The sequence below is a fragment of the Populus trichocarpa genome, chromosome 3 (genome assembly GCF_000002775.5).
Source record: "Populus trichocarpa isolate Nisqually-1 chromosome 3, P.trichocarpa_v4.1, whole genome shotgun sequence".
In the NCBI taxonomy this organism is placed as follows: Eukaryota; Viridiplantae; Streptophyta; class Magnoliopsida; order Malpighiales; family Salicaceae; genus Populus; species Populus trichocarpa.
In genome coordinates, this window is record NC_037287.2 from 19,504,711 (window position 1) to 19,531,295 (window position 26,585).

Here is a 26,585-nt window from a genome sequence, read left to right on the forward strand (position 1 = left end):
TATTTTTTAAATTAGGTTTGGGCTAAGATAGAAAAAAATTTCATTTAAATCGGTGGTAATGTTGAGATACATCAAGTCTGGATTAAATTATCAGTCCTAGATTTAAACTTATTATTTATAACAAAAAAAGAAAAAGAAAAAAAATTATTGCCGAAAACACAATATTGTACGGGTACTTAATAAGGGGCTTTTATCCATAGTATTATCCAGGATTGTTAACTTTTCCTGGGGGGAAGTTGAGACATTAGCGGATGGCCATCAGAAAAAAGTTAATTGAGATTCTAGAACTGGACCTTGAAATGAAATAATCCAAGCAACAAAGCCCAGTGTTCGGGCCCACCGCAGGAGACAAAGCCCACGCATCGTTGGATAGAGAATTGTCTCTAGCACATATTATCAAGTGGCAGGAAAATTATATCCCAGCGGAGCCCAAATGGCATTTAACCCAATCAGGTGATGGGAAAAATTTATACTTGTCAACTAACCGTTAAAAATAAAATAAAATAGCACATAATTCAAGTGATGACATCACTTATAATATAAGAAAAATCTTTTTATAAGTGTACATCAGATGTACCTCCGCTGCTATCATAATAAAAGGATACTATATTTTTTTATTTTTTTATTTTTACTAATGTAAAAAATACCAGTCAACCGAATTAAATACATCACAAAAAATGCAACCACATCAACCTTGTTTCCCTGGACTCTAATTTTCTCAACCCCAGGTTTATCTACTGAAAAACTGACTCCACATCGATACATTAATTAGCACAAACTGTCGGCAGGGACCGTGAGCACGATCCTCGTAATCCGGGGATTTGTCTCCTACTGGATATTCAAGAACTCGACGGTTCAAGGACTGGGTCAGCCCCATTCGAGCCATGACCATGCGCCATAGCTAGATCTGTCAATTTTCATATATTTTCCTGATAATAGAGAACCTACACGTCCAGAGACAATGTTTTAAAATTCCATGCATGTTCTTCTCATAACACTGATTAGCATCAGCATTCAGTGCTTTCAGCCATTCACAACACAACAACGATTACACTGTAAACTACCAGATATTTCTAGTTTATTGCCATTTTAGCACGTCAAACAGGAAGTTGTGAAGTCAGGCATGTGGCTCCATCTGATTGAGATGGTAGTTGCCCTCATTGTTCTTGTGCACCAATACCTTGAATTTCTCTTCAGTGCTTCCCCTCTTCACCTTGAGAAGCATATCAAATTTTGCAGAATCATCTACCACCTGTGAATTAGTTTAAAATATTCATCAATGATTGTTTGTGCTCTTATATCTTTGCTCTTCAGAAAATAAGACAAGGTAAACCAATGACCACAAGACGACAACCATGATCTAGAAAACTAATGGACAAGCATGCACCCGCACATTTATTCTAAGATTAAACATAACTTAAATCAACAGTACACTTAAAAGCCACTGATTGGTGTAGCCACCCCCCCACTAGTCAGCGATTGATTGGTAGTTGTTAGATTCGAGTATAATCTCTCAGTCTTGAGGAAATTCGGCACATGTTTTTAAAGCTTTCTCATTCTACATGTTAATATCAATGGAGTTAAATGAATGTGTTGCATTAAAACTAACAAGGCGCCAACAGGAAAAATAAAATTGAGAGAGAAGAAAAAGAGCTGACCTCAGCATTTGCATGAACGACCTCTTGAAGTTCATAAGGGAACAGAGAGTTGGACCTCTGCTGGATGGACTTCAAAGCATGAACTGCTGCATCTTGGACTGAAGGATCATGCACTGGCACTGCTCGCCATCCAGGAGCATGACCATCTGTTTTACAAATCCCATGATCAGTATGATAGTAATGGTCCAAATGCAGAACTTTAAAGCTTAGTGCTCCAATCCAATGTCATATGAGATTGGAACAACATAGTAGTGGGACACAAGTTTGCGAATTGTTCTGTGTAATGTTAACCATTTGCCTACATTGTAAGAAGAGATTGCCTCATAACATGATCATATCAATAGACTATCAAGGCATCAATACTGCCACTAATAAGACTCCGCTTCCACTGATTCCATCACCCTATTAATAGATTTAGACACGATTTCAACCATGAAATTGAAATTTAGATGCACTTCAAATTCCGAGAACAAGTACCAATAACCAATCACTCAGCATGAAAAGCAGATAAATGGAACATGAAGCACTCAATATTATTTTTTGATGAATAACGCGCCATTTTTTTCATGAGAAATACCCTGTTTTCTTCATCCCAGATTAACAAACTTCCCATATGCAGAAGAATTCTAAAGCTTTGTGTTTAAATCCAATGTGCCATATGGAATCAACAGGGTTATTGAAACATTTGGAAGTTTGCAACGAACACAAGTAGTCCAGTAATGCAAACCACTTGCCCCGCCATCATAAAATGAAATCACCTCACAATATGTTCGCATCCATAAACTAAAAGACCCACAACACTGTCACAAGTAAGATTCTTTCTCCACAAATTGCACCCTCTTGATAGATTTGGACCTAAATTCAACCATGATTTTAAAATTTCGATTCAATTCAAATTTCTATAACAGGTACCACCAAGCACCAACCACTCTGCATATCAAACCAACAACGAAACGTAAAGCCTTCATTATTCCTCTAAACCACATTCACTCACTCTTCTAGTAATTATCCATGAGAAATGTAAGAACCCCACTACCCTCTTCAACTACAAAATAACTTAATCAATGCTAGTAAATTACAAAGCTTGTAAATTACACAACCATTGCCTATGCTCTAAAACATGACAACAACACAAACAATGAGCTTCCCAGATTAAAACCCATAAAGGATTATTGAAATAACACGCAATACAACCTTTCAAACACTTAAAATTAACACACACGATGATAAATTAACAATATTTTGATAGCCCAGACAGATTATTAAAAACCAAAACACACTTGGATTGATTTCAACGTTGTTCTACTAACTGGGAGATTATGGTTATCAACCTCTCTTGACACCGAGATCAGAGGAGGTAAACACAGGAACATCACCGGCATCCTTGAACTCGTGCAACTCCTTGAAGTTAAGCCACGGCTTAACCCAGACTTTGGCCTCATAAAGCTTCTTCTTCCCCGCTTCAACCGCTTCAATCGTAAGATGATGCATTGTCCCCGCAACCACTTGCTCTTTCGCCTTCACTACCCTCGCAAACTCCAATATCGCATTCTTCAACAAAAAAAAGAGAAGACTCCATCATTTTCAAATCTTAAAAAAAAAACCAACAAATTTAATGTCATGCTCATAGTTTTTACCTCTTTCTTGTTGTGTTCATCGACAGCGAAGCGAGCGAGGCTGTCGATCTCGGCGCTATTTTGGGAGCTTTGAGAGTCGTGAACGCCGCCGAGAGTGGCCATTTTCTCCTGACAGAATCCTCCAGAGGCAGAAATTTGAGGGGTGATTGTAACGGCAAGGACAACAGCTAGTGTGAGTAATGGAGAGATGAAGGAAGGGGAGATCATGGGCTTCGTATTTATATATTTGTGGGGACTTCTTGTCTTGGTGTTGGATTTTTACCCTTCTCTAAGGTTTTAAAGTGATCTTCTTGGCTTGGTTCCTATGATTGGGGGAGGGAGATTTCGACGCGTGTCTTTACGCGGTCATCCTTGAGATGCGTGGCGCTCGTATATATCTTTTGCTTAGTGAGTAAGGTACTCAGCTGACTGGTGGGTCCATTTAATAAAATATAATTCAAAGAAAAATTATTAATCGGCTGACTGACCCAACGCCCTGCCGACTCATCCCTGGTTTGGGTTGGATGTTAAAGAAAAGCTAGTTCAAAATTAACTAGATTAATCCACACCCTGTGATAGACTCGGTTTTAATTTTTAAAAATAAAAAATATATATTTAAATTAATCTGGTTTAAAATTTTAATATATAACTTAAATCTTGAGCAACATCATGAATCAATGAGGATTTAATTATTATGGTCAAAAGGTGTGCCAAATAGCCAGATTTTTAAAAAAGTTGATTATAAATTAGTTTTTATTTTACTTTAAAAGGTGAATTGATTAATCATTTTATTATGAGAAATAAGTTAAATATTCTGTTGATCGAAGTTTATCGGAGTGTAAATCAAATCCATGTTTGAAATTTAATCGAGATACTGGTGTGGGTTTTTTTCTTTTGAATTGAATAGATTAATACTCAAATTAGATTGATAATGAGTTTTTTTTTTCAATATTAAATATTTATCCCTCTCTATTTAAAGGTGTTTTTGGAAGCATCGACAACAGAATAAATAGCTATATAAACAAATAAATAGACCAAGTAAAATTAAAAAATAAAAAGATTTGTACCCTTGTTGTGTAATGGGCCCTAAAATCATGTTTCTCTCCTTCAAAATAAACAGTGCTTTCTCCCTTGACTCCACTTTCCTCAACTTTCTCTATCTAAAACATCTTTCTTTAGTTTGGACAATTGCATTATAATTACAAATCACAACTGCAGAAGAAAATAAAGGAGCTCATACTTTTACTATACAAAACAAAAAACCGTCCATCCTCTTTTGTTTTCACTTTGGATTTGAATAGTTGCTCTTTTTTATCATTTTGTTCATCAAGCCATTATTTTTATGATTGGATCCTTATGAAGTCACTGAGACAATTTGCTTTTAATTTGTTAGTAAAGGGTATTGAGAGAAAATCAATGATAGAGAAAGAAAATGTGGGTTGATACTGATTTTAATATTAATATCAACAAATTCTATTCGACGAGAATAATTCTAACAGGATGTTATTTTATCGTGAGGTTACCTTAAGATTGTAGATGAGAAGTTTTTGTTTTAGGATTGTATTTTTTTGGACCTTTTTAGGATTTTTAAAGGAAAGAATGAGTTTATTTTAGATCTATAGTGTTTTTTTATTTAATAAAATTGTTTAAAATGAATTTTATTTGTCAAAATCTAGACATAGCATGCAACATGTCACGCCTAGGCTAGCAAACCTAGGTATTTAGGCTTTTTTTATAAAGGTCCAAATGCATTGGGCTACTCGAGCTCGCATTCAAGAGTTTTTTTTTTTTTACTTGATTTTTTGTTTTAATTTCATTGTTTTATTTTCAAAAAAGTTTTAATTAATTTTTTTTTAATTTTATCATTTAACTTTTAATTTATTTTAAATTGATTTTCATAATTTTTTTTTTAAGTTATTGTTGTTTCAAATATATATTTTATCATTTTATTGGTGTTTGATTTCATAAATATTTATTCATATTGTTAGTTTTTTTCAGCTAACCCCGCAAGATTTTTATTTTTTCCCTAAGAACACGTTAGCATTGCCTACTTTATTTTTTTTCCGCTAAACCATTGATTGGACACACAGTTTAGCATGGACCAAAATCTAGTTTTCATCTAAAATTCCTAAAGCCCTTCCACTTCTGCACCTAGCGAACGTCAACATCATAGTCGACCTCAGAATTTCACGAACCGAGAGTCTTGGCTTTATTAGAGGTAACGTCTTGTCTTGCAAGTTTTAAAAGGCATCTCATTTGATTGCTTGGAATGAAAAAGTAGGTTTCTAAAGGTAGGGAGGTTTTGTTAGGTGTAGCTGGCCTTAATGGACAGAGTTTTTTCGGGGATGTATAAATAATATTATTTATTTTTTAAAATCAACACATCAAAATAATATAAAAATAACAAAAACATATTAAATTAAAATAAAAAAATAAAAAAAATCAAATTTTTTCAAACACATTTTCGAAAAAGAAAAATAAACAAGCCCAAAGGCTTAAATATGTCAATTGTTTATGTTGTGGCTGAGGGGGGAGTGCAATGCACTGGCAATGGGACAAATGATATTTTATGATTGAAAGAAATGGTTTTTAACAATTATTATTACATGTTCTCATTGTTGTTTGTCTTGTAGATGTTTACCCTAACCAGGGACTAACTTGTGTATATTTTTCAAACACAGGGATTGATGAAATGCTCTTGATGCAGTTTTCCCTGATGCAATCAATAGATAGATTTTGTTGCAGGCATCTATAATAGTAACCACAGTACAGAGGAGAGACGGAGCCCAACTAAAACATTAGCATGCAAAACATTTATTCAACCAACCAACATGCTAACAGCCTTGCACAGTGTTCTGAGGGTATCAAGATACAACATAAACTCTCTCTTTGAGAGAGAAAAAACAAAAAAAAAAAAAGTTTGGAAATTGTTAAAAGATGGAGATGAAAACCACATGGCTCAGTAGCAAATATAGGCTCAGAGTGCTTCAAAGACATGAAGAAAAATATCATGCCACTTGGACAGCACTTGAGCTATTTAAAACACGGAGAGGAAAAAACAGGAGCCCACAAAACATACCCGTGTAACATCCTCCCGCTTGGTAGCTAATGAGCAAAAACAGGATAGGACTCCCCATCAGTTCTGATGACACTAAGGAAAGAACAAAACCAGATGCCTTCCCATCAAAGGTAAGGGAATACGTCGACGACTCAAGAAGTAACAACAAGAACAAGTATTCGCACCATAACCTTCACATTTCTTCTTTCAGCGGCTTCTTTTCACAAAGACTATCTCCGGATTAGTTGTTGATTTTGGGTCATTTCCCAATTGAGGACGGGGCCTTACCTGTGATTTGGCATCAAAATAAGAAAAGAATTTTTTTTATCAAAGATCGTGTGCACAGCAAATAAAAATATCAAAACAAGAGAGACTATTAATCTCATCAAACAAGTCTAGACACTAAATATCATAACTTGAAAAAAAAAAAAAAAAAACTTGTCAAACAAACCAAATGCATTGATTTTACACAACTTTTTGCTTGCAATAGCATCTTTAACATTTGGGAAACAATAAAAAAATGGAGAATTTCTTTTTCAAGAATTGAAGAATGATGACAGTTCAGCACAGACCTCATAGCGTTCAAGCAATGAAGCAAACAAAGTGGCAACTCCACGGATTACAAATTTCTGACCCACACAAGTCCGCATGCCAGAACCGAAGGGAAGAAATGCTGCATCATCATTTGGATCATTCAAAACGAATGAACACGGAATTGGATCTGCAGCTTCTTCTGCAGCATTTAGAACAGATGGCGAACAAAGATTAGTAAATCAAAAATGAGAGCTGCCAAGATTTAATGTTGATTAAAGCACAACAATCCATGCAGTGTTTGCAAATAATGCGTTCAATATTTTTAGGATATTAGACCCAAGGGAAAGATGAGAGGTTGAGGGCCATTCTGCTCCATTACTTTCTAGTTACCAAAGTCACAGCTTAATGGGTCTTCAAAGGGAAGTTGTCTTGCATTTTATGAGCAGTTTAAAAGATTTGGATGGCAAAATATGAGGGACACTATGGTAAATTTTCTAATCCAGGCAGGTGCTTAAAAAGTCAATATTCTCCTAGCTACAAAAGAAAGGTGTTTCAGTGTTTTTCATTTCCAAGGCACTTGTTCAGGTACCAAAGGCAAGCACCTAACTAAACCTGCCCAATTTGTGAGCCAGACCGGAGTGACTACATCATCTAATCTCAACTAAACACCTAGGCAGGCACATGACTCGCCTATAAGGCTATAACTAATTAACTACAATAAACAAAAAAAACCTCAGAAATCAATGAGCAGTGATTATCAGTGATATTACAGGGGTACTTGAAACAAGGTGTAACTCATTTATATTGGGAGTGATCATATTTGGTAATGGCTAGAAGTGAAACCTGTAAATGATGTATCCTGCACCAAATCAGAGCCCTTTCCAGCTTTTGATAAAAATCGATATGGATTAAATTTGCTAGCATCACTGCCCCAACTAGAACCATCCATCTGCAGCAATTGTGCAGGCACAACAAGTAGTGCTCCAGCTGGTATTAACATACCATTTTTAAGAATCAAATCTTGCAGTCAAAAGAAGGAAAAAGAAAGAATCATTAATGGTGTATTATAAAAACCTTTCAGAAACCAGAATAGGCAAGAATGATCAGGAGTAGAAATCTCTGCTGTATGATAAACTAAGCTAGTCTACAGATACAGATAGGATAATAAGAAACTACAGCAAGGCAAGTCAATGTAATATTGATTGAATTCAGCAGCAACATATCAGTTTTAATGAAAGACAAAACACTGTTAAATCACTTTGATAACATTTCAAGTGGAGTGATAGGAACCAACGACTGGTTACTTGTCCTTCAGTCCATAACCTGGTATAAATGGTATGTCAGAATTACTGTCAATACACAAAACACCATTAGGCTTTAGCTAGACATAGTGTAAAACTCGCTCAGGTATTTTTTAGCCAGAGAAGGCTTCCCCCACCCTTTTCTGTTCCCCACCTTAACCCTGTGCAAAAAACCTAAAAATGAATTTCTGAATTCGTGAAGATATAGATAGAAATGAGCAAAGGACTCACCACCCCAGTTTCAGAATATTTGGATTAAAGCCTAGTTGACATTGAGATGTATAAGCAGGAATAAGCAAAGGTCTTAAACAATTAGGTTTAAAACATACAGCTCATCATGATACTGTAAGCAAGCTACAAATCTAAGAAAGACAAAAACAAAAGGCTGCACTATTTCCCAGTACTTGGCAAACAAGAAGGCAATCTCTTACCATCTTTCAAAGAGCATCTCTGCAGCAAAGGTCCTGCTGGCAGAAGACGGGCTGATTCATAAATAGTTGCCAATAACAAAAGCATTTCCTCAACATCTTGATCTTCTCTCACTGAACCCTTCTTTACCTTCATTATCTCAGAATATATCTGTAAAATTTCAAAAATTTGAATTACATGTATATAGTAGCATAGACCTCAAAGGGAATCGTGGCAACAGGGTCTACCCTTTAGGGGTGAAAAAGATGAAACAGTCAAACTATGAAAGCTTAACAATTTTCCATCAACCTATTCAGGGATGCCAAAGATGTGCATGAAGCAGGAATAAGCACATGTACACTGGGTCCACTTGGCCCCTCTTAGCAAATGAAAAAGGCCCATACCTTATCCTGTATCTCTGCATCTGCAACAAGCCTCTCCAGGATACTACCAATTAAACTTGTAGTGGCTATGCATCCATGAAACATCAAACCCATAATATTTCCACATGGTTCTTCTCTTGCAATAAGATCACCACCAAGCTCCTGATAGAAAAAATTATCTTGCATCTCAACACCGGAAGAAGGTGGTGCACCAGATGCAGCCTTTATTCCTACTTTTGCAGTTCCAATGTGAGAGTTTTGATCCATATGGCAAAATAGTTTGTAATTTTTTCCACACTGTTGAACAATGTCTAGAGTTAAGCATTTCAATTCCGTGCACAATGACTGGTACCTCCAAAATCCCCGTTTCCAGAAAGGTGTAAATCTATATGAAGCCCAAAAGGAAGCATCTTTAGCAATCATCATCAGAAGCTCCTCATAAAAAGTTGCCTTGGACCAAGCCAGGAATGTATCTCCAAAAAGCGTGGTCCCCAAAATGGTAAAAGCCATATGCTGTGAAATTAATTTACAATCAACACTTCCCGTGCTCATACTAGCATCGACTCCTTCCATGATACAGTCCACAACATTTTTAGGGATTACATTCGCTCTCCCAAGCATTTTATCATCCAATTCCAACGCTAGTGATTCTCTTCCCTTTTGTGCCTGCAGAAGGAAAGAAGTTATGCGTGAGTACTATGAGAAAGGAAATTGCATAAATTAATAATCATAGTTAAAGAAAGAGAGAGAAACAATAATCTATGATTTGTATCCTCCAACAATAAAGATGTTGAGTTGTTTCTCTTTTCAACCACAAAGACAGATGGATCCAAGGGTCCCTGACCCTTCCTAAGGAAAAATGAGTCCCCTCACTGCTACATTTTTTTTTTTTTCATGTTCTATCTAAGCTCCAAAAACCATAAACCCAACCCCCCAACATCACAAGACCGATCACACTCTCCCTAATTTCAAAATCTACCAGTTTCTTAACATGTCAATTTCTGTACCTTACAGTGCATACTTGGTTGTGTTCCATACTAGAGCTATTCAGTCACTGGCAACAAATGACTTGTCCCCCACAAGACTTCAATTTTTATATCTTCTATGGTTGCCTACCACCATTATGGGTTACAAGAGAAATCGCTGGTACAACTCAGCCTTACACATACATTCTTCCAAGTTCAGTAATCTTGCAAATGTTTACCAATACTAAAACACAGGTAAATGCTACAGCAAGCAGCAAAGAAAAACTTCTACCTGGTCATATGAGCAAAAGAAGAGACTTGATCGTCCAAAGGCCAAACGAAATGCCTTCCCAATGCAAGGCAATTTATCTCCAGCCTTCGAAAGCATATCTTTGATAAGGGTTGGGTCCTTCATAGATACCAAAAGCTGAGTTGGCCCCAACCACAACTTGAAAACTGATCCATATTTATCATGCGACTCCGATAAAAGATCTAACAACCAAAAAAATAAAAAATCATTCTCTAAACCAATCATCATTTAATAAAAAAATCATACTCTAAACAAATCACTCATAAAGCATAATATTACAGAACTCGTTTTCTCACAGATTAAAAGAAAATCCCAAGTTTCCTTCATTTTCTCAATAACCAAACAGAAACTATAACACAAAATCAAGTTCTAGTCAACCAAATTAAGTAACACCTCAATAAACTTCACAAATTTTAACTCTCTCATAAACTGAAAGGAATAAGTAAAACCAAATTTGCCCTTCGTTTTCTCAGCAACCAAACACGAAATCAAGCTCTAGTCAGCCTAATTAATTAACACCTCACTAAACCTTTGAAGATTTAAACTCTCATGAACTGAAAAGGCAAAAGTAAAGCCTTATTTGTCCTTCATTTTCTCAGCAACCAAACAGAAACCAAAATAAAATAAAAAACTCACTCACCGATGAAATTCTCACGAGAACCGAGGTTTCCATGGCCAAAAAAGGAATTACAAGGCGGTCCAGGGATCTTACTAGCTTTGGACCATAATCTAAACAGCGTAAAGACCTTATCAAGCAAAAGAGCGGTAATGGTAATCAAGGCGATCCATAGAATCGCATTGAATTCCTTCTTCGCATACTCTCTTGCGGATTCCGATGAAATGAAACCGTTCACTGACTTCAAAATTGAATTCATTTTCTCATCGAGAGAGAGAGAGGGAGGGAGGGAGAGACAGAGATGAGATGAGAGAGTTTCTTTGACTTTTCTTTCTCTAGGTTCCGAAGGTGACTGGCTTAAATTAATTTCAAGTTGCATTCAACTAATTGTTATTGTTAGTTTTTTCCTTGCGTCACTGTCTTGATTTTGATTTTTTTTATTTCATGTCTGCGGTTATATAGATGACACGTGTGTGTTTTTGGTATCCATTGGCTGTGACGGAACTGTTCGATGGGCGAATCCTTATCTCGATGTCGTTTGTTACCGTGACTTCAGGACGCGTGCCTCTTTTTTTTTCACTATAAAAATAAAAATTAGTTTTGTTGGACCTAACCCGGTCCCAACTTGTAACTTAATTAACACAGTTAAAATTACATTTAATTTTAAAATATATTATTTTAATTTTTTTAAAAATTAAAATAATAACTTTTTATTTAAACCAGTTAACTAACTAATTATAATTAATGTAATTATGATTGGTTTTTAAAGTATTTTTTATTTAAAAATATATATTTTTATTTTTTAAAAATTATTTTTTACATTAATGTATCAAAATGATCTAAAAATATTAAAAAAATATTAATTTAAAATTAAATGTTTTTAAAATATTTTTTTTAAAAAAAAAAACAAAGCCTTAGATTGTATATGGATACAGCTAAATTTAATAACTTTGATGAAAACTATTAAACTACTTAGATTGATTAAATTTTAATATAATTTTTTAGAAAAAATATGGTTTGGTCAACCTATAATTTTTCTAAGAAATATTTTTTTATTAGTGAATCAAAACCAGCGTCTAATACTTTCAAGTTTCAACACAATAAGAATAGAAGGCGGCTCAGCGGACACGTGGAGATCCCAATTATTTTATGCCAGGGGGCAAATTAACTTATCCCATGAGTATCTCATGACACTAATTAATTCATTGGTATGTTGAGTTTAGTGGTGTATTTAAATTGTTTTTAATTTAAAATATTTTTTTTAAAATAAGCTTTGAGTTGAAAGCATATCCATTGGTACTTTTGATATAAATTTGTCCAAGTAAATAAATTTATAAAAAATAATGATTAAAAATAATTTATATAAAAACACTATTGAGTAATAAATATTAAACTCGTTTAAGAGTAAGAAAAACAATATTTTTTTAAATTAGTATTTTGACTAAATAATTAGTGGATCAACTTTAAATAATTATTTTTATATTCAGGTTAAGATGGATTAATTAAGTTTTCGATTGACCTTCATGTTAAATTAAATTCGAGTTAATTTTTTTATATCTAATTTGAGATAAAATGAGTCAACCATGTCCTATTTTGACTCTTTAGATCAAATATAGTTTAATAAAAATGATACAAAATATAATTTAAAAAACTAAATTTAATAAACTTATGATCGTTCTATACCGTGGACACTATATTTTCATCCATGCTAGGCTAACATATATCTCTACTTGCCCGATCCACGCAAGATTTCCCATTCAAAATTGATGTCATTAAAGCAAAAATCAAGCCACCTCGAGAAAACACGTGTTCATGGATTTCTGGAGTTTATCTACACCATTTAACTGAGCTTATCTACGCCACGTCGAGAATGTTAAAATAATTAAGATCAAACACAAAAAGAAGGCTAGAATTCTGAATAATTTGTATATTATGAGTGCTTAGTCTTAACCTAAATACAAATAAAATATATATATAGGTTAAACTGAAAGTATTATTCTACCCTTAATAAATAAGACTACATAAATATTATTTAACATCTCCCCTCAAACTCACGATGCGACAGCTATAAGCATCAAGAGTTTGCCAACCAGAAAACAAAAACGAGAGATGGAATGTGCCTTGGTAAAGAAATCTGCAATATGCAAGGAAGAATGAACAAAAGGCAAAGCAATGGTGTCATGATTGAGATGATGACGAGTAAGATGACAATCGATCTCAATGTGTTTAGTTCGCTCATGAAAAACCGAGTTGTGAACAATCTGAATAGAACTCTGGTTGTCACAATACATAATAGTAGGATGAGAAAAGAAAACTCTCATATCAGCAAGTAACCAACGTAACCAAACAATCCTTTTGGTAATAGATATCATGGCACGATATTCTGCTTTGATGGATGATTAAGAAACAATAGATTGTTTCTTACTCTTCTAAAAAATAAGAGAATCACCTAAAAAGATACAGAACCCGGTAACAGACTTGCGATATGTGGGATCACTACCATGATCAACATTAGAGTATGCACGCAACTCCAAGAAAGAGGTGGATGAAAGTAAAAGACTTTGAAAAACTGTTCCCCGAAGATATCGCAAAATACAAAGAACAACTGCCCAGTGTACAGTAGTAGGAGAAGTAACAAACTGACTAACAACATGAACAACATATGCAATATCTGGACGAGTAATTGTGAGATATACCAAACTCTCAATAATAGTGCGGTATAAAGTAGGATCTATCAAAGGTAAACCATCAAAAGAAGAGTACCTTGCGTTAACCTCAATAAGAGTATCTACAGTCTTTTTATCAGTAAGTCTAGCCCGCTCAAGAATATCTGCAAATATATTTCGACTGAGAAAGAAGGTAACCTCTAGGTGAGTATGCTACCTCAATACCCAGGAAATATCGAAGATAACCCAAATCCTTCATTTCAAATCGTCTAGCCAACTCTGTCTTCAAAACCAAAATACCATCAATGTCATCACCAGTAATAATCATGTCATCAACATATAAAGACAGGATGATACGACCTGCATCAGCGCACTTAATAAAAAGAGCAGAATCATGACTGCTAGAAAAAAAGCCAAGAGATGAGATCATAATAGAGAATTTCTCAAACCAAGCACGGGGTGCTTGTTTGAGATCATATATTGCTTTCTTAAGCTTACAAACATATCCAGAGTCATGTGAAGTACCAGGAAGGGGTGCCATATAAACTTCTTCTTAAAGATCTCCATTCAAGAAGACATTTTTAACATCAAGCTGAGAAATATATCATTGACGAATCGAAGCTATGACAAATAGACCCATCAGAATTAGTCTTGATCTTATACATCCAATGACAACTAACAACACTCTTACCAGGAGGTAGAGGAACCAGATCCCAATTATTTGTCTTATGCAAAGCAGAAAGTTCCTCATCTATAGCTTGCTGCCAAAACGGATCAAGAATTGCCTCTTTATAGGAAGAGGGCTCAAAGAGATAATGAATAGAAGCTAAAAATGAAGTAAATGATGAAGAATAACAAGAATAAGCAAAATCTGGTAGTTTTGCAAACTTACGAATACGGATGGACTGACGTAGAGGTGGATCCACAATCTCAGATGAAGCTTGAGGGGCTGTAGATAAGAATGGAGCTTCAAGTATGCCGAAGAGTAAAGTACCAGTACCAGTACCTGCATATGAGTACAAATTGATCGAACATGGGAGAGGTATCATTACCAGAACCTCAAAAAAGGGATCTATATGAATAAGATCAGATTTAGTCAGGCTATAAGTAGTGGATGGAATAGAAAAGAAAGGTATATGCTCAAGGAAGACAACATGACGAGACACATAAAGTTTCTGAGTTATTGGATCAAAACAACGATACCCCTTTTTACCTTCACCATAAACCAGAAAGACACAAATAGCGGATCGAGAGGATATCTTACTACGCTCTACATGAGGACGAAGAACGAAACAAGTACAACCAAATACTCTAAATCAGGAATAATCAGGGACATACCCATATAACTTTTCAAAAGGAGATAGACCCGAACTATGAGAAGATGTAATTGTATTAATCAAACTTACAGTAGTAAGAACAACTTCTCCCCAAAACTCACTAGGAACAAAAGCAAACAACAAGAGAGAACGAGCAGTTTCGACAATGTGCCTATGTTTTCTTTCAGCAACACCATTTTGCTCAGGAGTATCTATACATGAAGTTTGGTGGATGGTTCCATCTAAGGCAAGCAATTGGCAAAATTTATTAGAGGTGTATTCCCCACCCAAATCACACCTAAAGCATTTGATCACATCATAATGTTGAGTTTTGGTAAGAGCTCAAAAAGCTGCATATATCTCAAAGAATTCAAAACGATGTTTCATTAAATAAACCCAACAATAACGAGTATGATCATTAATAAAAGAGACATAATATCGAGACCCTTTTTTTGTGGCAACATGAGAAGGTCCCCATATATTAGAATGAATCAAATCAAATGGTGAAAAAGAAACAGAAATACTTTGATTAAAAGGTAAAACAGAAAATTTTGCCAGTTTACATCCACTACAATCAGAAATGTCACAAGTTTTCAAATTTTCTAAAGCTCCTATGGATGCCAAAAATCTCAAATGAGAAGACGAAACATGACCTAGACGGGAATGCCATAAATAAAAACTAGAAGATAAAAGAATCAAACGAAAGGAAGACAAATCAACAGTAGTAGTAGCGGCAACAGCAACAACTGACACTTTTAACTCATCCAAAATATATAAGTTCATTCTCCCTACGGCCTGTCCCAATCAGCTTCTGAGACTGCAGATCCTGTACACAACAAAAAGAACCAGAAAACATGACTAAATAATCACCAAAATCACATATTTGACCAACAGAAGCAAGATTCAATTTGAGTTTTGGAATAAGATAAACATTAGGGAGAGACAGGTGAGGTGTGACAATAGAACCAACACCTGCTCAGAGCATAGGAGTGCCATCAGCAGTCCTAACAAGAATGGAGGATAAGGGGGACACAGAGGTAAAAGATGAGCAATCTGGAGACATATGATGGGAAGCACCAGAATCCAAGACTCATTCAGAGTGTGACATACCTGAGGAACTATGAGGCAAATGACCTATGAAAGAAGAAACAGATATTGCTTGTAGCTGCAAGGAAAGAAACTTTTAAAATTGTTCAGCCAAAGTATTAGGATCGGTAATAAAGCCTGGAAAGCTACTGCTGCAGTATTGTGGTGTGGTGGTTTATAACCCTGAGGTGGTCTATGAGCATTAGATTGTGACTGATTGTCAGGCTTCCAAGCTTGATTATGCTGTCTCAACTTAGGACACTGAGCCTTCCAATGACCTTTTTGCTTACAGAATTGCACTCATCAAAGCCAACCCTTGTGTAAGGCTTGTTCTGATGATTAGAGAATGGTTTAGAAGGTACTGCTAGTACAGAAGAATTTGAAGCAGAAAGAATTTTCTTTTCAGAATAAGACTGAAGACGTATTTCTTCAGCCAATAACTCACTGACAGCAGAGTCAACAGAAGGCAGTGGAGAATGATGCAGAATTGAACCTTTAAGTCCTTCGAAATCACTGCGAAATGCTGCTGTACCAATCGTTGCTGCTTTCTACGCTTAATATAGGCACCACATGCCTTTAATTCTGCCGATTCTATAAGAGCCAATTGATCCCAAAGATCTGTCATAACAGAATAAAACTCTGGAATACTCATATTCTTCTGATGAAGAGCTCGTATGTCATTCTCTAATTGATATTGTTTTGCAAAATTTGATTGTGTGAATAACATTTGCAGATGATCCCAAACCTCTTTTGTTGTCTCATACTTCGCCAACTGCGTACCTATCGAATGCTCAACAGAATTATTGATCCAAGTAATGATCTTTGCATTATTTGCTTCCCATGTATCTATCAAAACAACATCCCCCTCCTCAATATTCTTAGGTATCATATAAGTTTCATTGACATACCCCCACATCTTCTTACCCTTAAGGAAATTTCTCATTACATAACTCCAATACGAATAGTTCTTCCCATCCAACCTCACACTCATAGACTAAAGCGAATCATCTCTTTCAGTAGCCATAATCAACAGTCACAGAGAACAAGAATGCAAAAGCAGCAGAAAACAAAATACCAAATTGCAGAAACTAAAAAATATCTTCTTGATGAAATACCAAAATAATTACAGAAACTAAATGCAAATACCAAATTGCAGAAACTAAAAGGAAGATGAAATACCAAAATAATTGCAGAAACTGAACGCAAATATCAAATTGCACAAGCTGAAGGGAAGATGAAATATCAAATTTTACAGAAGAGGAAGACAAAATATCACTTTAAAAAATTTTTGGGGCTCTGTCCCGAACCCTGGCAGGGGCACGCTGCCCCCTGCAAACCCCAGCCAGCTCACCGCAGAGTTGGATTCGTGAAAACTGTGTTCGGGATTAAGTTTCGTTCTATAAAACCAGCTCTGATACCCTATTAAAATAATTAAGATCAAACACAAAAAGGAGGTTAGAATTCTTAATAATCTGTATATTATGAATATTTAGTCTTAACCTAAATGCAAATAAAGTATATATAGGTTAAATTGAAAGTATTATTTTACTCTTAATAAATAAAACTACATAAATATTATTTGACAGAGAAAACAAGAAGGCCATTTTCACCTTGGAAGCCATTCAAATTTGTGAAACTTAATTTCTCTAGTAAGGCCACAAGATCATTCAATTCCATGTTTTTATCAAGCACATCGTGTAAAGCAATTCATGATCACCAGTGAAGATTTCCATATATATGAAGTTCGAACATCTTGCACAAGCTTGGTCTCATTCTTTGTCGACGCATGTTTACAGCATGGGACGACAAAGACAGCCTTCAAGATATCAAGCAGACAATAATCTCGTAGCATCAACGCATGCATGCATGATCTCCAAATGAGAGGAGAAATGTTTCAGTACGGGATGGATTTTCCACCCATTCACCTCGTCCTTTGGTTCGTAGAATGTCGATGGCTTTGGCATATAAAACGAATCTCTTGATATATAGGGTATCTGCCTATCATCCCTGTCAATTATTGATTCGCTTTCTTTTTCTCTATATTGCAGACTAGTTTGAAATTATTTATTTCGGATTACCGGATAATTAAGTAATTAAGTGAAGTAATAATTTTCTCATTTCCAACGCTTGTTTATATTTATATATATATTTTTAATTTTCTCACATATTATTTACCTAGCTAGTACACTTACTATTATTTATATATTTATTGACTTAACTATCAAAAACTTTTTTATAAATGATTAACCTTGTAATCAAACTCAAATATCAAATCCATATTTAAATCCATATATCCTTACCCAGGATGATAATATATGAAAATTTTAATTTTTATGTGAAACTTTTTCAAGACTTCATCGTAAAATAAGTGGAAGCGGTACTAGATTAAGTGTGGTTATAATCTGAGTTTATAAGATGAAGTATAGGATGGCATAATTACTCAAACTTTTTCCTCTTTTTTTTTTCTTCTGGATCATGAGTAATTATAAGTGGATTTTCCAGAGATGTAGCTTATTTTTTGCCTTTTCCTCCATGAAAATATACAGGTGTTTAAGTAAATATGCCAAAAATAAATAAATTAACAGATGCATATTCTGATATAATTCATATCCTCCTTCCATGATATTATTACCACAGCTAATTAAACTTGCACCCTTCAGCTTTAGCATCAAAACCATCGAAGCCATCTTCACTTCTTTGTATTGCTACTTCATTGCCTTGACATTTTATAACTAATTAGTCATAGGCAAATCGCTCGAGGAGGTATTATTCTGGAATCTTTGTCACAATTTTAACCCGAATTCTTTCAAGCACGTTAGCATAAAAACACCCATGGATTCGAACTTCTTACAGCTATAAAAGATCTCCAAGGATAAATTGTCAATTTGAACAGTTCATAATCTCGAATCTCCTCCCTGCATCGCCACTTCAAAAGGGTATCCAGTGCCCACACGCCCAACTTCTTCAAAAGTTGCTGCCTTGATGCCATCAAGAAAATCTTTTCTGTGCTGCTATTTTTTATTGCATGCGTGGGAATTATACTCTGGGAATAATGGAAGTCTTCTTCTGCTTCGTTAGAACGCCAACCATGCATTTTACAGAATTTGCAAGGGACATTGTTTTACCAGCAATTTTATCCAGACCATTATTGATGCTCTCTCTTCCTTGAGAAAGACAAGACAACAGTACCCCACTAGAGAAAATACTATTGGAAAAAAGCTGTACACCATTTCTCACGAGAATTGTATATTCGCAACAACCAATTGCAAGGTATAGAATCCTTGAACATAATCATCTTATCCCATGTTTCTCAGAACTCCTTATCCGATCCACAATCTTTAAGACAAAGTTTTAGATTGACCAGCGAACTCACAATTGCAACTAAGACTACTAGGATACGAGGAGCATTCTTAGATATATGTCATAAACATATGTTGAAGAATAATTATATTTTGATATTATAGTTTTAAAACTTTTTATATGAGATAAGATTTGGTTTACAGGTCGGGAGAGGGTTGATTTTAAATTTGTTTTTCAACCAAAAAAAAGTTATTTTTGATAAAAAAAAGTTTTTATTTTAAAAAATTAATAATTAAGTTTTGACCGGATTAAAAAAAATTTTCTTCTATTTTTTTCATTAACCTAGACTTGTCTAAGCCCGATAACAACTCTAAACTAATGATACTGAATATTATCATTCCGAACAAGTCGTAAAACTACACCAGAGATTCTTCAAAAACCCCGATCCCAAGGAACCAGCAGTCCATGTTTCAAGGCCAGGAGCTCAGGAAGAAGATTAGTGACCTCCAAAATTAGAAAAACCTATCACCCATTTGCCAGCACAATCTCTGATAAGGCCCCTGAAGCCAATACGACCAGGATTGCCAATGGAACTACCATCCATGCACGTCCAGCTTCACAAACCCATGCTCAGGACGCTGCCACATTATCCGTGCCATATCCTTGCGAGATAAATCTTTTCTCTCCCAAGTCGAATAGCAGTCTTGAGCAAGGATATGAATCTGATGTATCAGCCATCGGTCACCATTATAGTAATCACCATAAGCGAAAATATTTCGTTGACGCCAAATCCACCAGATCCCCGCTAGGAAAAGAACAGACACACATCGCTTGAAGCCATATTATCCACAATCCACTTGTATAAATTTGTACCCCAAAAACCGTGACTGCAAGTTATCCCCAAGGTGTTCCAAATTTGTTTCGCAAAACCACAATCCCTCAAGCAATGGAAGATATCATATGGCTCCTGGTTGCAACGGTAGCATAGAGGACTCAAAATAAGATGACGCCTGAATAAAAAAGATTAGTTGGGAGGCAGTTATGGAAAACCATCCAAATCAGCATTCTAATCTTCCCAGGAGTGCGAAGAGACCAGAGCCAGCTCCATTTCGGTTCCTTAAGGAGCTGATTTGTCTTGGAAATCAGCCATAAATATGCCGATTTGATTGAGTATGTTCCAGCAGCATTAGCTACCCAAATAACACAGTCCGCTGTGTATCCAAGTGAAGGAACAGGCACTGCCAAAATACGTTCCTTGAGCCAAGCTGGGATGGCAGTAAAATTCCACGTGCCATTATGCCAAAGATCCTTGACATGCAAGTTAGTATCAAGCACATTCACATAGTCAATTGATGATCCCACCGTTCCCTCCTTCAACCATGGTTCGTACCACAAAGAGACTTCTCGATCGATCCCCTGCCAAGTTTGTAAATGAACCCATCTCTCAATGAGGAGAAGGCTTTGCAAATTAAACCCCAAGTGATAGAGCTACCTGCTGGAGCGGAATAATGTAGCATATCGTTGGAAGAAAGATACTATTGCTTGTACATCTGGACCCATAGCTTATTGCCTTTCATTAGCATCTGCCAAGAGTGTTTCCCAAGTGGAGAAATGTTAACAACCCGAGAATGCCTTAGCCCCAACCCACCAAACTTTCTTGGCGCGAGAAACAGTGTTCCAGTTCATCAAATGAAGACCATTACCTCCATCCGATCTGCCCCAAATAAAGTTTCAAACCAATCTGTTAATATTATAGCAGACCGAGCTAGGAAGCCAAAGGGTAACCCTGCCTGCTTTATTTAAGAGCCTCATTTTTCAATCTGCTAGCTTGGATTGAATCCTGTCAAAATTGAATTTAAAGTATATATGCTCGTTTCACTGTCCCCTGGAGCAGCAGAAAGCCGAGATACTTTCCAAGGTTGTCTGCGAACCTAATAGGAGAAAGCTGGGATAAATTGTGTTGGACCCGTCTATTAGTGTTTTTACAACACATATATACATCTAGAATTTTCAAAGTTGGCTCTTAAGCCAGAAGCTGTGCAAAAATCTGAAAGCATATTGATCATGATCAGTTGCATGTGGCCTGTACTCGCTTTCGCAACATCATCTACGGAGAGAAGATGGGATATCCTTTGTCCACCTCTGGAAATCTGAACTGGCTTTCAAGTCCTGTCCGAAATCTTTTTGGAAATAAGACATTATAATTTCTCCATGCGGATAACAAAAAAGTACGGCGATAAGGGATCCCCATGCCGAAGACCCCGAGCGGAGGAGAATGAAGGAAGCTTACATCCATTCCATAGAAGGGTAAGAGAAGATGCATGGACACAAAACATAATCAAGTTTACTGTTTTATGTGGTAAGCCGAACTCCTCAACAGTGGTCCGGAGGAAATTCCAGCTGACTCTGTCGTAAGCCTCCTCTAGATCATTCTTAGCCGCGATAGCGCCACCCTTGCTTTTAGAATGGTTCATATACTGCATAATCTCTTGAGCGACTAGAGCATTATCCGTGGAGCTACGACCCGGGTTCTCAGGAGGGGCCCAATTAATCCATTCACATACGTCCTCTGTAATGGTCTTGTAAATAACATTACAAAGGCTAATCGAGAGAAACTGTTTAAAAGTTGTAGGCCTCCCATCTTTAGGAATTAAGACAATTAGATTTTCTGCTAGCCCTTTGTCGAAATGGCCATTAACGAAGGCTGCTGAACTCATCATCTGCCAGACATCATCCCCTACAACACTCCGGTAACTAGTACCCGTCCCTTAACTAGACTAGAGGTTTGGTTACCAATTCTAGAATTAAAAAACGGAGAGCATGAAAAATGTTTTGTAAATAAATTTAATTTAATTTATTTTGATTTTTCTAATCAAATATCCATGCGATATACTATTCTATTTATCAACTCATCCTTTGAAACTGTGTATTGAATCTACCCTTTGGGGTACGTTTTATGATAAGGAAAGTCTTAAACAATTTATCTCATACTCTAGATAGTGTTTGGCAATGCTTCTGCGGCTGCGGTTAATGAAAAAGCAATATTACACCTGTTTGGTTAACTACAAACCGCAGGTTAATTTGACGTGGGTCCCATTAGAAACTGCGTTTCAAATACAAAAATTGAAAAGCAATTATCTTTTGCTTTTCATGCGTTTCTGCTCTCTCTCATCACCGACAATTTCCAATTGCTTCCCAACTGTTCTCTCTCAGACCCTCATCAATTTGCAATAAACTCTTCCCAACGGTAAAAAAAAAACCCAAAAAATTCACTGGAAAGCAGTGTTGTGTTGATCTATCAGTTTCCTTCATGCGGTTTTCTCCCTCACCACCAAAATTGCCCTAACCACCAACGCCAGACAAGCTTTTCTTCCCCTCTGTCCATTCAAACACAACCCGTCACCGATCCGTCCCTCCATTGTTACAATTGCAGAAAAAAACCAAGAGATTGGTCCCGGGAAAGGTCCACGAGCGAGATACCAGGTATTGTCCGTTCCCTTTGTCAATTTCTTTTATGTTTCTCAAAATCTAATTTCTGTAATGGGTTTTTTATTTTGCAGAACACAGCTGCAACACCGCTGGGGTTTGCAGCACAAAAACGCAGAGACTGAGGTAAGTTCCTCCCTTATCTCCATCTTCTTTTTCAGTTTTTTAGATGAAAAATTTCATTGTTGCTGCATGCTCGATTACAAATTTTTGATTTGTAAATCTTTATAAAAGGGACACTAATGGCTTTCTGAAAAACCCAGCCCTAAACCGCCGTGAACCTTCTCCAAAAACCCCCTCTATCTTCCCCTCTTCTAATTATTGCATTGATTTAAACAATTCTTTGAATTTATTTTTTTCAATCTGGAGAGGCAAATGACGAATCTTTTTAATTGTTGAATGCTCAGACTCTTGGGTTCTTATGATTTATATGCTTGAAAAAAAACTGATCTGATGCTCTCTATCTTTCTGCTTTTATGTCTTCAAGTCTCAGCTTTCATTGTTTTTTTTTAATTACTGTGCTGCCAGCCAATGATGCAAACCCTGATTTTCACTTAAAGCAGGGCTATCGATCTGCCTAAACTGTTGTTAATACATGAACTAGGACGGTCTGAGGCTTGAATGGTTTTAGTTTTTTTTTGTTTTTCAAGATTTTGTTTTCTATCTTCTTGTTCGAAGGCTAAAAACTTGCTTTGGACTCTGTTTTGTGCATGATGAGAAACATAAAAAATAACAGTTATCCCTGGCTAATTCATCTGTGCTGATTCCTTAACCAGGAAAAAAATTAATTTTATGTGTGTTTGCTTGATTCCTTTACGGTAGCTAGCAGATTAGTTGTTCTACTCCTCTCTTTTTCGCAAAAATTCCCATGTTATACTGAACTTTATATTTACAGTAACTTTTTAAGCTATTTTGAACAGAAATTTTTTGATCACCAAACAAGCTAGACTGAGGTAAGTTCCTGCCTTATCTCCATCTTCATTTTCTTTTGTTTTAGATGAAAAATTACATGTCTGTGTACTTGCATGATCAATTACCGTGTGTTCGTCAATTGACAATTATCGTAATGAGTTCCTATTAGCATGTCATGTAGGACTACTTTTATTTATAAATCAAAATTTTTTGTTTAGTTTTGTGTGTTTGCATGCTGCGAAAGAAAGCTGGGTTTCTTTGAATGTATAAATAAATTCTGTTCTGTTTGTTTTTTCCCTCTATTTTTGATGAGATAACAGCATGCTGGCAATGAAGTTTTGCATGATCATTCAAATATTATGGCTGAAACTGAGTTTCTGAACAGTTGAAAATTTATGGGTTGCAATTACATTTCATTACAAATTAACATGAACATTCTCATTGACATACATGCACGGTTAATGTTTTTTTGCCAAACACACAGCTTTTGTAAATGCTAAACATTGAGTGCTTTATTATTGTATTAGTCCACGGTTTATTTATGTGCCACAATTTAATTGATATCATTTTTATTCATTTCAAACTTTTGTTAAATGTTTTAAAAGATATCATGGAAGGGCTTGAATCTTCTGATAAGGCTGCTTGGACAAAGGAAATGTTGCATATATTTTGTGATATATGCATTAAGGCAATTGATATGGGAATGAGACCTAATACTCATTTCGATAAACCGGGGTGGAAATTTCTTATAACATCATTTAAAGAACAAACTGGGCATGCATTTACTAAAACACAATTGAAAAACAAATGGGATGGATGCAAAAAGGATTGGAGGATATGGAATAAGCTGGTTTCTGAAACCGGTGTTGGCTGGAATAGTGAATTAGGCACAATTGCAGCTAGTGATGAGTGGTGGAAACAAAAAATTCAGGTACATTCCTTGTCATCGGCACAATTTATTTTATTATTTTCAAATTCCAGCCCTAAAATTTTACTAGTCTTGATCCTTCATTACTTTATTTAATTTATATGCAGGAAATTAGAGGAGCCAAAAAATTCAGACATGTCGGTATTGAGCCGTCTTTAAAGAATAAATTTGACCGAATGTATTCCAACATTGTCGCAACTGGAGCGTTTGCATGGGCTCCTTCATCAGGTGTACCTGCTGGCAGTGGTGTTGATCCTGGTACAAGCAATGCCGACATTGCTGATGATGGTTTGGAAGAGGGCAGCGGTGATTCGGAGGAAGATGTGATTCCAGATTTCCAGACTGATATGGCTCGAATGGTTGGAGGGATACATATGTCTAGCAGCACCAATACAAAAAGCGGCGAGAAAAGAAAAGAACGAGATCATTATGATGTGCGAGGTAGAAAGAAGAAAACATCTGGAATTGGTGTTAAGTTGCTGACAAGGTGCAATCATCTACTTGAGAGTATGTCAACTAAGAGTGATTCGACGTCTGTTAATATGGATCGTGAAGGCTGTAGTATTCCCGAGGTCATGGCTGAACTGCACTCCATTCCTGGAGTTTCAGTTGACGATGATTTTCATGACTTCGCTACGGAGTATCTTAGTCTAAGAAGGAAAAGAGAAATGTGGTCCAGTATGGGCGATATGCAACAGAAGTTGCGATGGTTGCAGCGAATGTATGAACGAAGTAAACGTGCTTAGCTGACAAGGTATTACTAAAGTATATTAACTGTTAATCAATTAAGTATGTTCAAGTGCTTACAATATTTATACATGTTTTGTTTTATTGTTGCAGAGTAATGGGATGCCGGTTTTTAAAAGAGTAGTTTCCATTTGCCGAAGTTTGTTCGAGGCATTGTATTTGCGGTAATTGATGAACTTTTTCTAGATAAACTGCTTTACGGGATTTAACAGACTTGTATGAGAAATTGTTGGTTGTAATGTTGTATTTTATCAATGAATTACAATGTTCAATGGTTAATGTTCAATGGTTGACATTTTAATGGAATTGGTTGGTAATTTACCTTAACTGATTTGTTAACTATATATTTGTATTTGCTGCCGTGAGGTCTGCTGGGAATAATAATACATGCTGCTGTGTTTCTTTCCTTAGCTGTACTTTTTTCAATTTGTTAGCAACTGTTAGATTAGGCATGAAAGGAGAAACCAAGATATATGCTTTGTATGAGATGGAGAGAGTAATAATAATAAAGAATCAATAGGCAGCATTTATGTGTGCATCGAATTTAATATTTGATGATATTTGCTGCATTGTTTACCCCTTTAGGATTCATTGTCCAAATGGGAGAGGGGGGGATAAAAATGAACCAAGGCAAATAAAAAATGACAGATTGTTGCTTATAATTTACCTTTACTGTTGATCCTTCTTTCTTTGCTGCCATGAGGTTTCATAATACATGCTGCTGTGTATCTTTCATTTGCAGTAATTTTTTCAATTGGTTAGCTAGAGATTGACGTGTTGCATACTGTTTTTGCCTTGGCTGTCTAGTGTTAGCTTGTGAGGTCTGAAACAACAACATCTTTTGCAAACTGTTTGTGTTTTTTTCATTGTTGCCGTGAGCTGTGATGGGACTAATGTTGTTGCTTTTTCTTCATTTTCTGTGTTGATGGTCTTCCTACTGGTTCAGTGACTTGTAATTGTTAGGAATGAGCAGCTACTGTTAGCTTGTGAGGTCTGAAAAAGCAACCCCTTTTGCAGTAATTGTTTGTGTTTTTTTCATGGTTGCCGTGAGCTGTGATGGGACTAATGTTGTTGCTTTTTCTTCCTTTTCTGTGTTGATGGTCTTCCTACTGGTTCAGTGACTTGTAATTGTTAGGAATGGGCAGCTACTGTTAGCTTGTGAGGTCTGAAAAAGCAACCCCTTTTGCAGTAATTGTTTGTGTTTTTTTCATGGTTGCCGTGAGCTGTGATGGGACTAATGTTGTTGTTTTTTCTTCCTTTTCTGTGTTGCTTGTCTTCCTACTGGTTCAGTGAGT

The 26,585-nt window shown here is 35.9% G+C and overlaps 3 protein-coding genes and 2 non-coding genes across 8 annotated transcripts; 3 read left to right on the forward strand and 2 right to left on the reverse strand.

Annotated features, from left to right (window-relative positions):
* Positions 1-902: 902 nt before the first annotated feature.
* Positions 903-3,575, reverse strand: LOC7460269 (cysteine proteinase inhibitor 6). The gene is made up of 4 exons (XM_002303919.4): positions 3,296-3,575; positions 2,990-3,209; positions 1,659-1,804; positions 903-1,252 (listed from the first exon to the last, which is right to left on the reverse strand). The coding sequence occupies exons 1-4, from the start codon at positions 3,500-3,502 to the stop codon at positions 1,118-1,120; spliced, it is 708 nt and encodes a 235-aa protein (XP_002303955.1). The 5' UTR covers positions 3,503-3,575; the 3' UTR covers positions 903-1,117.
* Positions 3,576-6,065: 2,490 nt separating this feature from the next.
* On the reverse strand, positions 6,066-11,216 carry LOC7460268 (cytochrome P450 714C3). 2 transcript variants are annotated; one of them, XM_024597859.2, is made up of 7 exons: positions 10,874-11,213; positions 10,216-10,415; positions 8,980-9,624; positions 8,599-8,746; positions 7,710-7,886; positions 6,905-7,065; positions 6,066-6,620 (listed from the first exon to the last, which is right to left on the reverse strand). In XM_024597859.2, the coding sequence occupies exons 1-7, from the start codon at positions 11,106-11,108 to the stop codon at positions 6,540-6,542; spliced, it is 1,647 nt and encodes a 548-aa protein (XP_024453627.2). In that variant the 5' UTR covers positions 11,109-11,213; the 3' UTR covers positions 6,066-6,539. The 2 variants fall into 2 exon arrangements, with proteins under 2 accessions (XP_024453627.2, XP_052307480.1); XM_052451520.1 differs by lacking the exon at positions 6,905-7,065 and having other exon boundaries at positions 10,874-11,216.
* Positions 11,217-22,216: 11,000 nt separating this feature from the next.
* Positions 22,217-26,190, forward strand: LOC7468860 (uncharacterized). 3 transcript variants are annotated; one of them, XM_052451290.1, is made up of 6 exons: positions 22,217-22,700; positions 22,778-22,829; positions 23,624-23,656; positions 24,221-24,546; positions 24,651-25,297; positions 25,384-26,190. In XM_052451290.1, the coding sequence occupies exons 4-5, from the start codon at positions 24,226-24,228 to the stop codon at positions 25,287-25,289; spliced, it is 960 nt and encodes a 319-aa protein (XP_052307250.1). In that variant the 5' UTR covers positions 22,217-22,700; positions 22,778-22,829; positions 23,624-23,656; positions 24,221-24,225; the 3' UTR covers positions 25,290-25,297; positions 25,384-26,190. The 3 variants fall into 3 exon arrangements, with proteins under 3 accessions (XP_052307250.1, XP_052307248.1, XP_052307249.1); XM_052451288.1 differs by having other exon boundaries at positions 23,624-24,546; XM_052451289.1 differs by lacking the exon at positions 22,217-22,700 and having other exon boundaries at positions 22,743-24,546.
* LOC127905150 (small nucleolar RNA snoR64a) lies at positions 23,086-23,160 on the forward strand. Its single transcript, XR_008058902.1, has one exon. It is a non-coding gene; the product is annotated as a small nucleolar RNA snoR64a (small nucleolar RNA).
* On the forward strand, positions 23,231-23,320 carry LOC127905151 (small nucleolar RNA snoR20a). The gene has a single exon (XR_008058903.1). It is a non-coding gene; the product is annotated as a small nucleolar RNA snoR20a (small nucleolar RNA).
* Positions 26,191-26,585: the final 395 nt, after the last annotated feature.